Source organism: Hyaena hyaena, unplaced genomic scaffold (assembly GCF_003009895.1).
Source record: "Hyaena hyaena isolate Hyena2069 unplaced genomic scaffold, ASM300989v1 scaffold_36, whole genome shotgun sequence".
Taxonomy (NCBI): Eukaryota; Metazoa; Chordata; class Mammalia; order Carnivora; family Hyaenidae; genus Hyaena; species Hyaena hyaena.
The window spans coordinates 5,055,306-5,070,508 of record NW_024080668.1 but is presented as its reverse complement, the minus strand read 5'-3'; the positions used below and the strand labels follow the sequence as shown (position 1 = coordinate 5,070,508).

Genomic DNA, 15,203 nt, shown 5'->3' with positions numbered 1-15,203 from the left:
ATGCCTGAGTGGCTCAGTCGATTGAGTGTCCGACTCAATTTTGGCTCAGGTCATGATCTCACGGTGTGCGAGATCGAGCCCCACGTCTGGCTCTGCACTGTCAGCGCAGAGCCCGCTTGAGATCCTCTCTTTCTCTCTCTCTCTCTGCCCCCTCCTATTCACTCTCTCTCTCTCAAAATAAACTTAAAAGAAATCATAAAGAGAAAAAATTAGTCTGAGGGAAAAAATACTTAAAAATTTTTTTTAATGTTTTATTTATTTCTGAGAGAGAGAGAGAGACCGTGTGAGCAGGGGAGGGTCAGAGAGAGAGGGAGATACAGAATCTGAAGCAGGTTCCAGGCTCTGAGCTGGCTGTTAGCATAGAGCCCGACGTGGGGCTCGAACCCATGAACCGTGAGATCATGACCTGAGCCGAAGTCGGACACTTAACCGACTGAGCCACCCAGGCGCCCTGAAAAATTACTTTTTAATGCTTTTATTTTTCTAAAAACCCTGTGTGTTTCTAGCCTTTGCTGAGGCTAAATCTGGACCCTTTTAGTCTGACAGCCCTGTCCCAGTATACAGGCCGTGACTGCCTTTGACAAGACCTGGAGCCTCTAAGAGTACTGGCCTCAGCAGCATCGGGTTCCATTTCTATCCTGTGACTGTGGTCCATGACTGGAGCAGAAAGACTGTGGGTGCTTTTCTGAGCATTTGTGCAGGGCTGTTCCGTTAGTTATTTCTAGTTGTGTGATATTTAAGTGTTGCATTGGGCCCTCAGCTGTTGAAAAACATAGGATACTATTTCTGTCACAGCTGACAGTGAGTGTAGACTGCCTCTTGGAGAACATATTACTAACTGAAAGATGGTTGATGGGAAGCATCAGGTATTGAATTGGGGCTTAATTCCAGAACAACCTGAAGCATCGATCGTATCAATTTGATTTCTTTTCGCTGAATTAAATGTGAACTATTTCGTTTTCCATAATCATCTATAAGAATGGCGCCAGCCAGTTCTTTAGAGCAAGCTTGCTTGTAAAAAATAGATGTTTTGTGTTAACTTTTGTCTTTGTGCGAAACAGGGTAAAACGTTGCAGTGAAGACTTGAAGGCTGCAAAGGAGGTATAAACTGATCTTGTGGTAGCTGGAAGTTAACAAGATAGGTTTTCCCACGATTCCAATTAATGAAGAGAAAGCCTTCCATGGTTTATTCTCTCTGGAATTTTACTTATAATTCAGAAAATGCTAGTTCTGTCTCTACTTTTGAAGTGACCAAACCTGAAGATTTAAATAATGACGCTGGTAGTATCATTTGTTAATTATGCGGTTGGAAATTTATTGTCAGTGAAAAATGACACACAAAGATGGCATGTGCAGTGTAGCTTAAAATAGCACATCTTCACATCCATGCAAATTCCCTGGACTCCTTATATGACCCAGTTGTGTATTACTCACAAAAAAGAAAACCTCGGGCACTTTAGCTACTATGAGGGCTGGATATTACATTTCAGTGTTTTATGTACTTAATAATTTTACTGTTCACTAATATTTTTTTCCCACCAGTGCCAAAAGCGTTTCTCATGATTAACCTTTTGCAAGAGCAATAGATCTGGCATTTCAGAATGAGTCTGACAGTCAGTACTGTGTTGCTTGGAGTTTGTCGGTTCTTTAAAGTAAAATATGCAGGTCTCAAGCCTGATTATCCAGGATGCTTATACTTAAATTCTTGAAGTGTATCCAGGTTTACTTTCTGACGGACCTGTCTCTGGTTTTTTTTCCTCAAAAACAGAGCTGCCAAATGCTGTTAAACCAACTAAGAGAAATCACAGGCATTCAAGACCCTTCCTTTCTTCACGAAGCTCTGAAGGTTAGTTTCAAGGCCGCTGTTAGTCAACAGGCTTTAAAATAGTTGTCCATATCATGGTTATGTCAAGTCAAGCTATTTTTATGCCGACATGAAAGTGCATATACGAATGGAAGCTCTTAAGGTCAGATCACCGAGTATCTTCAGTATGTAAATTATACGAGGGGGACTTGGGAGGGGGGGGGGACTTAACCGGAGGGAACCATACAGGGCAAAAGAGATTTAAGAAGCACATCTGCCAATTGCATTTTATAGCCTTTATGTGGATCCTGACTCAAACAAACGCAAAAATCTTTGGGTCAAGCAAGTTTGAACCGGTTATTTGATATTAAAACACTTGCACTATTTTGTTTAAATTGCTTAATGTTTATTTAATCTTGAGAGAGAGAGAGAGAGAATGAGACAGAACGTGAGCATAAGAGGGGCAGAGGGAGAGGGAGACAGAATCTGAAGCAGGCTCTGGGCCCTGAGCTGTCAGCACAGAGCCCAATGCGGGGCTCGAACTCACAAACTGCGGGATCATGACCTGAGCCAAAGTCTGACACTGAACGGACTGAGCCACCCATGCGCCCCTAAACATGATGTTAATAATTTACTCATAATTATAAGAGTATTGTACAATGTAATCTACAAATCATACACTTTTAAATAGTTAGCCTCTGTTTTAATGGTCAGCCCCCTTTTGATATGTCTTTGCTGTAAAATCAGGACTAGTAACATCCAAAGCAGTGAGAATATTCTTCTTTGCACGTTGCGGGGAATCAGAGCATGGCAATTCTCTCCCTGTAACCAGCCATTTGATATAAGCTTTGAGCATAGTCTACTTGCTGCCCCCCACGGCACTCTCTTCTCCTTTCTTTTTTTTTTTTAAATTTTTAAAAATGTTTTATTTATTTCTGAGAGAGAGAGAGACAGTGTGAGCAGGGGAGGGTCAGAGAGAGAGGGAGACAGAATCTGAAATAGGCTCCAGGCTCTGAGCTAGCTGTCAGCACAGAGCCCGACATGGGGCTTGAACCCACGAACCCTGAGCTCATGACCTGAGCCGAAGTCGGACGCTTAACTGACTGAGCCACCCAGGTGCCCCTCTTCTCCTTTCTACCCTGGACTTGTACCTTGACTTACTCAGAATGTCACCAGGGGAGTCAGGAGTTAAATAAAAAATACTAACTCGCTATTTATTTTAAATGCTGTGATGCTTTACTCTCAAATTTCTGTTTTCCTTTTCTTTAGGCCAGTAATGGTGACATCACCCAAGCAGTCAGCCTTCTCACCGAGGAAAGAGTTAAAGAGCCGGGAGGAGACACGGTTGCTACGGAACCATCTGAAGTGGAGGGGAGAGCTGCCAGCAGAGAAGTCTTAGCAAGTAGGTGTATCCTGTCTCCGTCCTGCTCCGAGCTAGCAGAACATGAGAGATGAGCGTACATGAGTTTCCTCCCAGTCACATCAACCCTTTGGGAATAATGCTGATAATCGCTAATTATTGAACCATCACTATGCATCAGGCACAGTTTAAGCAATGACATGGATTCATCCGTTCGTTCGTTCATTCTGCACTTATTTCATGGGCACCTACTATGTGCCAAGCACTCTTTTAGGCACTGGAGATGAGCAGAAGAACGAGAATCCCTGCATTCGTGTCGCTTATTTTCTTGGGGGGGAGACCCACAGGTCACTAAGTAAATTATGTGGCATATTAGCATGTGCTAAGCACCGTAGGGAAAAGTAAAGGATGGAATGAAAGAAACGGGTAAAGGAAGGGCGCCTGGGTAGCTCAGTCGGTTGAACATCTGACTCCTGATTTCGGCTCAAGTTATGATCTCACACGTTGTGAATTTGAGCCCCACCTCAGGCTCTGTGCTGACAGTACAGAGCCTGCTTGGGATTCCGTCTCTCCCTCTCTCTCGCTGCCCTCCCCTGCTCCCTCTCTCCCTCTCTCTCTGTCCCTCCTTTCCTCCCTGCTTCCCTCTTTTTCAAAATAAATAAATAAACTTAAAAAAAGAGAAGTGGAAAAGGGAGTACTGGGAATTGGATCTGAAGTGGGCTGAGACTTTGAAGAGAGTGGAAAGGAGGTGAGGGAGCGAGTCAGTGAGGCCTTAACGCAGGGGCATCCGACAGCGGCTCAGGGACGGCAGGGGGGCTGGAGCGGAGGCTCAGCGAGTGAGGAGGGCGGTGAGAGGTGAGGCGGCAGAGGGACCGGGGGCAGATCGCACCGAGCCTGGGTGCTGGGTGCTGGGTGCTGGGTGCGTGCCTGGCTTTTCCTCGAGCCAGAGGCTACCGTTGGACAGTTTGGAGCAGAGGAATGACGTCAGCTGGTTTCCGTTCTCTAAAGGTCGTTCTGATGGCTCTGTTGAGAACAGAGTTGCGGGGCGAGGTAGTGAGCATGGATCAGAGCGGGAGCCAGGACGGTGAGGAGGCTTTGCGGGATCTGGGCCAGGAGGTGGTGGTGGAGGGGTGAGGAGGAGCCCCGGCCAGTGGGATTTGCTGACCGCAGAGATCAGGGGTGTAAAGGAGAGAGAGGACTTGAAGGGGCTCCCGGTTTTGTTTCTGAGCCACAGGAAGGCTGCAGTAGGTGCCGCTAGGGCAGATTTGGGTGGAGGTGATGAGATCCGCTGGCAGTGCTGTGACATCAGGTGGAGTGTCTGAAAGGCCGGGGGATCCAAGCGTGCGGCTTAGGGGAGAGATCGGCTGCAGAGAGACAAAACTTGGCATCAATAACCTGTGAATGGTCCGTGAGGTTGGGATGCGCTTCCCAAGGGGTGGGGGTGGACGGAAGGGAACAGGTTCAGTGACTAGCAGTGGACACTCCCAGTGCTCAGAGGCCGCCAGTGTCCAGGGAGGTTGGAGGAAGACCAGGGGGGCTGGGAAAATGGGACTCTGGAAGCCAAGAAGCCTTCCTGGAGGAGGGAGCCATCAATGGGGAGGCAGATGGCATTATGAATATGTGGGCCTTTTGCAGTTTTGAGCTATTCTGAATAGTGCTGCTGTGAATATTCTTGTATGTATCTTTCAGTGCAATAGTGACTCTTCTCAGTTAAGATTTCTCTTTTTGAAACTCATTCATATTGAAGGTTATAACTAGTTCCTTTACTTTCCCTGGTATGTAGTAGTTCATAGTCTGGATTTGTTTATTGACTTTGGGTTGTTTCCCTTGTTTTGTTTTTTGCTTTTATAAGCAAAAGGCTGCTGTGAGCTGTTTGATTCATGTTTCTTGTGCATGTATGCAAGAGTTTCTTTAGTTAGCATAAACCCAGGAGTGACATGGGGGGGGGTAGGAAGATACACTTGTCTTCAACTTTATAGGTAATGATATTTTGTAGGAGGATTCTTTACCTATTTATTAAATTCCCACTAACAGGATTTGGGGATACCCTTTGCTCTCAAACTGGTTAGATTGTAAAATTATTGCCCATTTTTTGGATACAAAATATCTTGTTTTCAGTGAGAATTTTTTTATATTGGTAATGAGATTGAGCAACTTTTTCCTTTTGATCACACGTTTCCCCACAAGTGACATTTCTCTTTGGGTCTTCTGCCCCGATTTTTCTGTTTGCTTTTTTCCTATTGGTTCCTGATACTCTCTTATTGATGATAACCTTAGGCTTGATATATCTTATTGATATTGACCTTATGTATATTTGATATTAACCCACTTTTTTGGATTTGTGTTACAGACATCTTTTCCCTGTTGGTGACTTGGGTTTTTACACTGTGGTGGTGAGCTAAATAGTTTAATTTTATTGCAGTTGCATTTATTAGTCTTTTCCTGTGGTTTATGCTTTTTGTTTAAGAACCCCTTTTACACCCTGCAGTCATGCAGATGAAAATTGTAATGTTTTGCTTTTCACGTTCTTTAATCCATCTGAAATGGATTTGGGGGGAGGAGGCAAAACATAAGGTAAGGATACAGGTAGATTCCTTGCCCCTCCCCTGGCCCTATACAACTTGTGCCTTATCCTAGTACCTTTGATTAAAAAGGCTTACTTACCCACTGACCTGTGTTATCAGCTCTGTGTTATATTGGATTTTCAAGTTTCCCATTCTGTTTCTTTGAGGATCTGTTTTTAATTCTTTGGGATAGGTACCTACGAATGAAATTACTGGGTCATGTAACAACTCTATGTGAACTTTCTTGTTGTAATTTTTCTAAAAGAGGACTCTTTTCTTAGCTGCAACATTATCACACTTTAAAAATTAATAGTTCTGTGATCTCACTCAGACACCAGTGTAGAAATTTCCTTAATCGTCTCATTAACAACATGCTTGCATTTTGGAAAAATCATGATCCCGATGGTGTTAAAACATTACATATGCTTCAAATGTCTTTTAAGACGCTCTTTATCTATAAATTCCCTCTCTCTTTTTTACTTGCAATTTAAGGTCCAGAGAAATCAAGTCCTTTGTTCTGTCAGATTTCCAACATTCTGAAATTTGTGGATTTCATTCCTGCAGTATCTTTTAATGGATTTTTCTCTACCTTGTCTTTTCTTAGACTTAGATGTGTAATTGGCATGACTGTGTCACAGGTAGTGTTGTGTGTATAATGTATCTTCTGTTTTGTCATGTCGAAGACATGAGCCTGATGCGGGGCTTGAACTCACGAACTACGAGATCATGACTGACTGAGCCTAAGTCAGATGCTTAACTGACTGAGCCACCCAGGTGCTGCAGTCCTTCACCTGCTTTCAAATTGGGTTTTTATTTTGAGTTGTAGGAGTTCTTTATATATTCTAGATACTAACCCTTTTTAAAAAAATTTATTTGAGAAAGAAGCAGTGTGAGTCGAGGAGGGGCAGAGAGAAAGAATCCCGAGCAGGCTCCATGCCACCAGCACAGAGCCCAAAGCAGGGCTTGAACTCGTGAAACCGCCAGACCATGACCTGAGCAGAAACCAAGAGTCAGACGCTTAACTGACTGAGCCACTCAGGCGCCCCTAGATATTAACCCTTCTATCAGATATGTGATTGGTTAATATTTTCTCCCATTCTGCAGTTTGCTTTTTGACTCTATTTAAATCTTTTTTTTTAACGTTTATTTCTGAGAGAGAGAGAGAGAGAGAGAGAGAGCGAGCGAGCGAGCACACATCTAGGGGAGGAAAGAAGGGCAGAAAGAGGAGGGACAGAGGATCCCAGGCAGGCTCCGTCTGCACTGTCAGCACAGAGCCCGATGCAGGGGCTGAACTCACAAGCCACGAGATCACAACCTGAGCTGAAGCCAGACGCTTAATTGACTGAACCACCCAAGTGCCCCATTTCCTCTATTGATTGTAGCCTTTCATGCACACAAATTTTTTTTTAAGTTTGATTTATTCCCATTTGCCAATTTTTGTTTTTGTTCCCTGTGCTTTTGGTGTCCTGAGAAATCGTTGCCCGGTCCAGTGTCCTAAAGCTTTGTGTGTTTAGCTTTTCAAAGGGCTGCCAGATTCCATTCTCCAAACGTCCCCGCAGCTGCACCGTTTTCTGTCCTCCCACCTAACACACAAGGGCTCCAAGTTCTCCAGATCCTCATCATCTCTTGTTATTTTCCTGTTTCGTCTTTTTTGTTTTGGGTACGAGCCATCCTAGTGGGTACGGGGTAGTAGCACATTGTAGTTTGGATTTGCATTTCCTTAATGGCTAATGATGTTGAGCATCTTTTCATGTGCTTATTGGCCATTTGTAGATCTTCTTTGGAGAAATGTCTATTCAGGTTCTTTGCCCGTTTTTTAAAAACTTGGTCTATATGGTTATTATTCAGTTGCACAAGCTTTTTTATTTATTTTAAAAATGTTTATTTTTTGAGAGAAAGAGAGAGAGCAGGAGTGGGAGAAGGGCAGAGAGAGAGGGAGACAGAGAATCCCAAGCAGGCTCTGTGCTCCCTGTCAGCCTGGAGCCTGATGCAGGGCTCAAACTCACGAACCGCGAGATCATGACCTGAGCCGAAATCAGGAGTCGGGTGTTTAATGGATTGAGCCACCCAAGTGCCCCTTTATTTTCTTACTATAAGAACTGGCCAGAATGTTCAGAACCACAGTGAATAAAAGTCCTGATAGTAGACATTTTTGTCTTGGTCTTAAAATAAACGTGTTTTACATTTCACAATTATGTCTAAAGTTTGCTGTGGCTTTTCATGGATACTCTTTCTCAGCCTAAGAATATTCTCTTTTCTTCTTAGTTGGCTTGGGGCTTTTATTCCTGAATAGAGTTGAATGTTATTAAGTACTTTTTCTGTGTCTATTGAGATGATTACTCCTTTAAGTGTACTTTGCTACTCTATTTTCTAATGTTAGTTCAGTACTTCATTCTGCAACAAACTCAGCATGGTATTACTGTTGGATTTGGGGGGGACAGATTATTGGGTTTTATTTGCTAATATCTTGTTTCTTTTTTTACATCTGTGTTTATGTTTGTTGCTTTTCCTTTCTCTTACTATTCTTGACTGGTTTGGGATATACCTAGATGTTACGCTGACTTCATTAAATGAGTTGAGGAGTAGGTTGTTGTCATTGTTGTCATCGTCTTCTTCTTTTTGTTTATTTATTTTGAGAGAGATAGAAACAGAGGGAGGGGGAGAGTCAGAGAGAGAAGGAGTGAGAGAATCCCAAGCAGGCTTCATGCTGTCAGCACAGAGCCCGACCCCACAGACTACAAGATCACGACCTGAGCCAAAAATCAAGAGTCGGACACTTAACAAGTTGAGCCACCCAGGCGCCCCTTGGGAGTAGGTCTTCTATTCCCTAGAATAGTTTGTGAGAGGTTGAAAATATCTGTTCCTTGAATGTTCGCTATTTAGCTGATGTTTTATGATGACAGATGTAACCTACAGATATGGATGTATATTTTACTCTGTGGAATAAGACTGCAGAAGTGGCTGTTTGACTCATTGCCTCTCAGCAGCTTATTATTCCTGCCCTCTTGGCTAATTTTAAGGGCACCATACAGCTGGGAGTTCCTCCTTTGACTCCGGCATGGATCATAAAGTTGTTTCACACGTGAGGCAGCATCGTGAGAGCTAGGGAGCGTATCTCTTTTGTGAATGCTTTTGCCTTTTCTCCTTCTTTCCAGCCAGAAGGGCAGTGTTTCCTACACAGCGACTAATTAAATTTCTGTTTATCTTCCAGAAGTGATAGACCTTACTCATGATAACAAAGATGATCTACAGGCTGCCATTGCTTTGAGTCTATTGGAGTCCCCCCAGATTCAAGCTGATGGAAGAGATCTGAACAGGTTATTGATGCAATGTGTCATCTTTGCTTCCCACACTAGTGTGTAGGTCAGAGGCAGTAACAGCTGTGGATGCCGCTGAGGGACTGTTCTGCCGCACTCTTTTAACTGCATCCAAAGGAAGTTTCTTTTAGGAGAAAATTTAAATTCCCACTAGCTCCCTTACTCTTTGGTTTACTTTTTGACAAAGCTAAATATGAAAGAGGTCTTAGAGTAGATGTGATCTTTGAGCAGAAGCCTGCAAGCCTTTGTAGTTTGCACTTGTGAGGGGGAGAAAACCCGTCCCAGTACAAGCATCGGACAGTACGTACCCCCTTTATAAACTTAGGGCCTTCATACCCGTTGAGGGTTATATTGTTGACTCCTTGAAAATGAGTTATCGCTCAACTACCCTGTCTCAGAAGTGACCACGGGTATCTTTTTTGAATTGGTACTAATTTGACAGTTGTCTGGTATTGTTCATAAACATCTAGGTCCAGTGGTGGCCCGTCAGTTTCTGGATATGATTATTCCCTCACCCTGCCGAGTCGCTTTGGGGAAACATAGGGCCGGGTTTTGTGTGCTAGGCAATTTGAAGGCTCTTATCTTTAGCCGAGTGTCTCTCTTGGCTCTCTCAATGGCAAGGTCTGAGATAGGACACTGCTGCTGAAATGTGAAACTTCTAATATGGCTGCCATAAATAGACTCTGAGAGTCAGCTCAGTTCCATCATGGACCTTATTGGTAATAATCTCTGTTACGGAAAGATTAACATCCATGTCTAAATCTTACTTTTCACTTGGATTATAATCTTATAGTTACTATTTAGCCCAGTGATTACCCAGGAAGTAACATATCTGGTATTTCAAATTATCTATAAACGATGACTATCTTTTGCCGTATAATCCATTGTTCTCTAACTTTTTCCTTTTTTGTCGTGTGGTATGTCGGCACAATATAGGATGTGCGAGGCAGCCTCTGCAGAAACTAAACGCTCAAAGAGAAAACGCTGTGAAGTCTGGGGAGAAAATCCCAACCCTAACACCTGGAGGAGAGTCGATGGTTGGCCAGTTGGGCTGAAGAATGTTGGCAATACGTGTTGGTTTAGTGCAGTTATTCAGGTATGATGTGTTTAAGAAACAACTGTGTCTTCTGGAAACAACTTTGTCATTTATTGAACTGAAATGTGAGAAACCTAGCTTCGAGAAATGGAAACAGATCTAAAAGACTGAAGTGTTTTCCCCTGTGGCATTGCTGTGTTTTGGATGCCTTCCTGTGTTTGGATCTAGACGCTCCAGTGTTTGAATTAGGCCCTGTAAAAACAAAATACCCTGTGGTTGCAAATTCAGTGGTAAATATGTCGAATAGGTGGTTTGGATCAGCGTTTTGACTGAAAAACGTATTAACAGCAGAGCAAGAGTTAATAAGGAGAAAGCAGTTGGGACACGGATAGATATCAAGGCAGGAAAAGATGGTGGCCTGGAACAGGGAAGTGGCATATGCTGTGCAAGGAGAGCGGTCAAAGCTTTGTAGAGTTCTGTGGGAGATCAGATCTGCAGGTGCCGGGGGAGTTGTTGGATAGAGAGGATATGCAGGAGACCACTGAGAAAGACTCCAGGGTTTCTAGCTTGAGAACCAGGGGGTGACAGTGCTGTCAGACCCCGGAAGAGGAATATTTGGGTCTCGGTTCGGTTCTACACATGCTGAGTTTAAGGTGTGACACAAAGTTGCATGTAAGCCGGTAACTACTTGAATCCGTCATTCAGGACGGAGATCTGGCCTACAGATGGAGCTGTCGGAATCAGTAGCTTATAGACGGTGAAAGAGCCCAGGAAGTGGATGAATCCCCCCCCGCCCCCCGAGAGCCTGTTGCCTCTCTGGAAGTACCCACCAGGCATCTAAACCTTAACAGGGCCACAGTGCAGCACTTCCTGCTCTGCCAGTCTTCCCCTTCGTGGTACTTGACCTCTACCCAACTGCTTGGCCAAAAATGGAGGCCTCCCTTTCCACGTGTAAGATCCAGATTCATGCAGCTTACTCTGTGCCTGGCCCGTGTTAGCACCGGGGAAACAGCAGTGAATAAATGGAAGTCGTTAACAAAGAGTTTACTTTGAAGAGTGGAATGGGCAGTAAAATATATTTATCAGACAGCGAGGAGGGCCATAAAGATGAGTGAGGGTAGGAGGAGTGAGGCAGGGAAGGAGGCCCCTCTGGGAAGGTGGGCATTTGAGCAGAGGCCTGAAGGGGTGAAGGAATGCACCCTATAGTGATGTACAGAGCACTGCAGGCAGGGGGAACAGCAAGCAAAAAGACCCAGGTTCAGGAGCTTGCTTAAGGTGCTGGGAGATAGGAAGAAGGCAGAGCTGAGTGCTCAAGGGCAGAGCCAGTGATGACATCAGAAAGGTGGTGGAGGTGAGGTGGGAGAGCTCAGGGTCATGAGTTGTACCTGCGGTGGGAAAGCAGTGAAGTGGGTTGATTGACCCTCCTTCCATTTCACGAGGATGACAGCCATCTGTGTTGAGGATAGCACTTCGGAAGGAATGTGGAATTAAGGACTTCAGTCCGTCCTTTAGGAGAGGAGTGGGGAGAGAGACTGAGGACCCTGCCTGCCCTCACACCTCCTCAGGCTTCTCAACCTGCAGGCATGTTGAAAGGCACACAGGGGCCTCTCTGCTGTCAGCATGGAGCCCACTTTGGATCCTCCCCCCTCCCCTGCCCATGCTCTCCCTTTCTCTCTCAGAAAATGAATAAATATGAAAATAAAACAAAATAAAAATAAAGGCATAGAGAGGATCAAAGAGTAAGGTTTCTGAGAAAGCCCGAGAAGACAGGATCTAGAGCCTGGAGGGAGGGATCAGCCCCGGGTAGGAAAAGAGCAGGGGAGTAATACAGGAGAGGAGAAGGAAGAAATGCTCTCTGCACGTTACAGCTGCAGTAGCTTCTGTAGCTACTGAAGTAGCTTCTCTGCGAAATAAGCCGCCATCTTCTGAGTTCCTGGAGAAGGGACCGTGTCACGTTGTTAAAGGGGTAGTTGCTGTGGACAGTGGGAAACCAGCCGGCACCAGAACGCGATAGGAGGATTTCTGCGAACTTGAAGGTCTGCTTGAGGGTGTTGACCTTAAATGGATAGTGATGTCAGGATGGCTTGTTTTATCGGGACTCTCTCTTTGCAGTGGTCTGAGACTCATAAGGGGATGAAAATTATTTAGGTTGGGGGCTTTGCTGGGTTTGATGACAAGGGCAGTTTGAGGATTTAATGGGGACTGGTTAAAGACCATGGAATCAAAGCTAGAGAGAGGGAGAAGTAGAGACAGGAAGGGCCTGGTGGTTCGGCGGAACAGAAGGGAGTCCATCTGCTTGGGTCCTTGACAAAGTCAGACAACAGATGTCCTCTAGGTAATTGGATCAGTAATGCCACAAGACAGGTTATGGTTCAAGAACGGGCTTTCCTGAATGTGGATCTGAGAATTGGCTGCTTCTCCGGAATTGACGCATCCTGTGTGTGACCTCAGACGTGGGTGCAGAGATGGAGTAGAGGACTGTGTCCCTAGAGAGAAGATGCTCGCCAAGCCCAGGGGTCCCCGGGCTGAATGGATGCGCTTGTGTTCCCTCAGCAGGTGTTAGGTGAACACCCACTGTGTGTCTAGCCCTGTTCTAGGCCCTTGAGATGAAGGAATGAATAAAAACCAAGACAGAGCCTTGGGCTTGTGGGACTTTAATTCTCGTGAGGCAAGATACACCAGGAGCCGTAAAGTGGGAAAGTAACGAGTTTACTAACTGAGTGTATAGAACATGTTAGGTAGTGATTGGCATGACAGACAAGAGCAAGGTAGGCCATGTCTGAATTGCTGCAGGGAGACGGGAGAATCAGGGCACAATATAAGCTGTGGTGCTTCGGCCTCACCCAGGGGATGAGGTTGGAGCAGACGCCAGATACATGAAAGGCGACGGGGTGAGCCAGGCAGCTTCGGGGAGAACATTCCAGGTGGGAAACCACAGAGCAGGGGCCCCAAGGTGGGAGCAAGCTTGGTGTGCTCACGGGGTTCAGGAGGCCCGAGGGGCTGGGATGCCAGGAGCAGAGCGGGGAGTTAGTGAGCGTCTGAGCAGAGCAGTGATGAACTCTGACTCCTCGCTGTGGACTCCTACTGTGAGGAGAACAGAATGGAGGTGGTGAGGGACAGATGGACAGAACTACACAGGAGGCCGCCGCGGTCGCCCACATGAGAGGTGATGGTGGCCTGGACCCGGCTCGTCGCTTTGGAGGAGGTTGGATTCTGGATTTGTTCCGAGAGCAGAGCTAACAGGATGTCCTGTTGAGTCGGGTGTGGGTAGGACTTGGGGGAGGAAGAGCTGTTCCCCTGTGGCAGGTGTCCGTGAATCAGGGCTGTATTTCTGTCCTATCAGGAAGACAAAGGAACTTCTGTGGCAAGTGAATTGGTCCGGGGTTGGGGCGGGGGTGTGTGGGGGAGTCCCTGGAGGCAGGGAGATCGTGAGCAGTGACCCAGGTGAGCAGTGAGGGGACACGGACGACAGCACTTGGTAAGGATGGTGGGGAGGAGGTGGTTACAAAGAGCACTCCTGGAGGCAGAGTCCAAGTGGCTTCTTCCTCATTGGAGGTGGATGGTTAAGAAAGAGAAAGGATTCGAAGATTCCTCTGAAGTGCTACCCTTTGATGAGTGGAGGAGGAGTGTGTAGTCAAGTGACGCAGAGGATACAGGAGAAGCAGCGGGTGTCAGAGGGTCGTTTTTGACACCGGACTGGGAAATGTAATGTTAGCTCGCACTGGGATGGCTTTTAAGATGGCGGTGTCTTTGGGGGAAGCCTGATGGAGGTGAAGGGGAGGAGGCAGAGCGGAATGACCTGTGAGCGTCAGGCCGTTCTCGTGGCGGAACATAAGCCCTGGGAAATGTTTTGGTGCGGTCAGAGTGGGAATGACCTCGGGAAGGGGCAGGTGAGGTGGAGAGAGAGGAGGGCAGGTTGAGTGTGGAGCGGAGAGGTCTCCCCCCGGCTCCAGGTAGACACACCATTGGTGCAGCAGCATGACCCGGCTTCACCGGCGCTGCCCGGTGGGACGCTCCCCCGTCGGTTAAACCCCAGTAGGTCATCATAGTGGGAGGGTAGCCGGAGGCCTGTGGCCTGTCGCGATGCTGCTTCCAGACTTCCGGTGGGGAGGCCCGAGCGGAAGCGGACTTCCGGTGGGGAGGCCCGAGGGGAAGCGGACTTCCGGTGGGCAGGCCCGAGGGGTCTTCATCTGCAGAGTGCGTGGGGATGAAGATTTCTCTCCGTTCAAGGGATTTGTAAGAACATTAATCCTCAAGAGATAGTCATTGCAGAAAAATATATGACTTACAAACAATAAGAGATAGCTGCTGTTAAAATTTAAAAAATAATAATAATACCGTTCCTGTGAGGAAGAGTAGAGAAGAGCACACAGCACACAGTGCTGTGCGCAGCATCCCACCCTAGAAATAAATTCTACAAGTCCGGTCCCTAAACAGTGTGCCATATTGTCTTATATATATTTAATCTTATTATAAACCATGTACTACTCTGTTTTTCTGGAACTTTGCTCTCACGGAACGTTGCTGAGATTTCTCTGTGTCGATCCTGTAGCTCTTCAGCTGTCGCTCCCACTGCCGTGTCTTAGTCCAGTTGCGGAAACATTTGCTCTACAGTATTAACGACTACATAATAACCTATTGTGCCGTAGCTTATTCAGTCTCTCCCTCTCGTTAGCCATTACGTTGTTGTTTATGGTTTTCCCCTAAAAGAATTGATAATTCGATCAGCTAAATTTTCACTCGGAGCCATGATCATTTCCTTAGGCGTAGAAGGAGAAATGGCAGGTGACAGTCATACGTGCTTTTGAGGTAAAAGAAACATCTTTTTGCCGCAGTTATTTTGAAAGAACGGCTAGGAATCTGTTTCTTTGTTTCAGTCTCTCTTCCAACTGCCTGAGTTCCGAAGACTTGTCCTCAGCTACAGCCTACCGCAGAATGTACTTGAAAGCTGTGCAAGTCACACGGTGAGTAGGTGTGGAGAAATCCTCACTTCTGTTTGGTTCCTTTGGTCCCAAAGGTTTGGCTAAAACTGACAGCTGTGATGTTCTTCAGCTCGCGCTAGTATTTATTTTCGTTTCCAAATGGCTTTTTTCTTTCCTTGTGACCCGGGACAAGGGTTTGC

The 15,203-nt window shown here is 45.9% G+C and overlaps 1 protein-coding gene across 4 annotated transcripts in view; it reads left to right on the top strand.

Moving 5' to 3' along the window:
* USP28 (ubiquitin specific peptidase 28) overlaps positions 1-15,203 on the top strand; it is a 63,175-nt gene that overhangs the window by 16,881 nt on the left and 31,091 nt on the right. For all 4 annotated transcript variants that reach the window (XM_039229210.1, XM_039229208.1, XM_039229207.1 and 1 more), the window contains exons 2-6: positions 1,769-1,846; positions 3,074-3,206; positions 8,940-9,045; positions 9,982-10,141; positions 14,959-15,045. In XM_039229210.1, the coding sequence (XP_039085141.1) occupies positions 1,769-1,846; positions 3,074-3,206; positions 8,940-9,045; positions 9,982-10,141; positions 14,959-15,045 (564 nt within the window). The remainder of the gene's footprint in view (positions 1-1,768; positions 1,847-3,073; positions 3,207-8,939; positions 9,046-9,981; positions 10,142-14,958; positions 15,046-15,203) is intronic.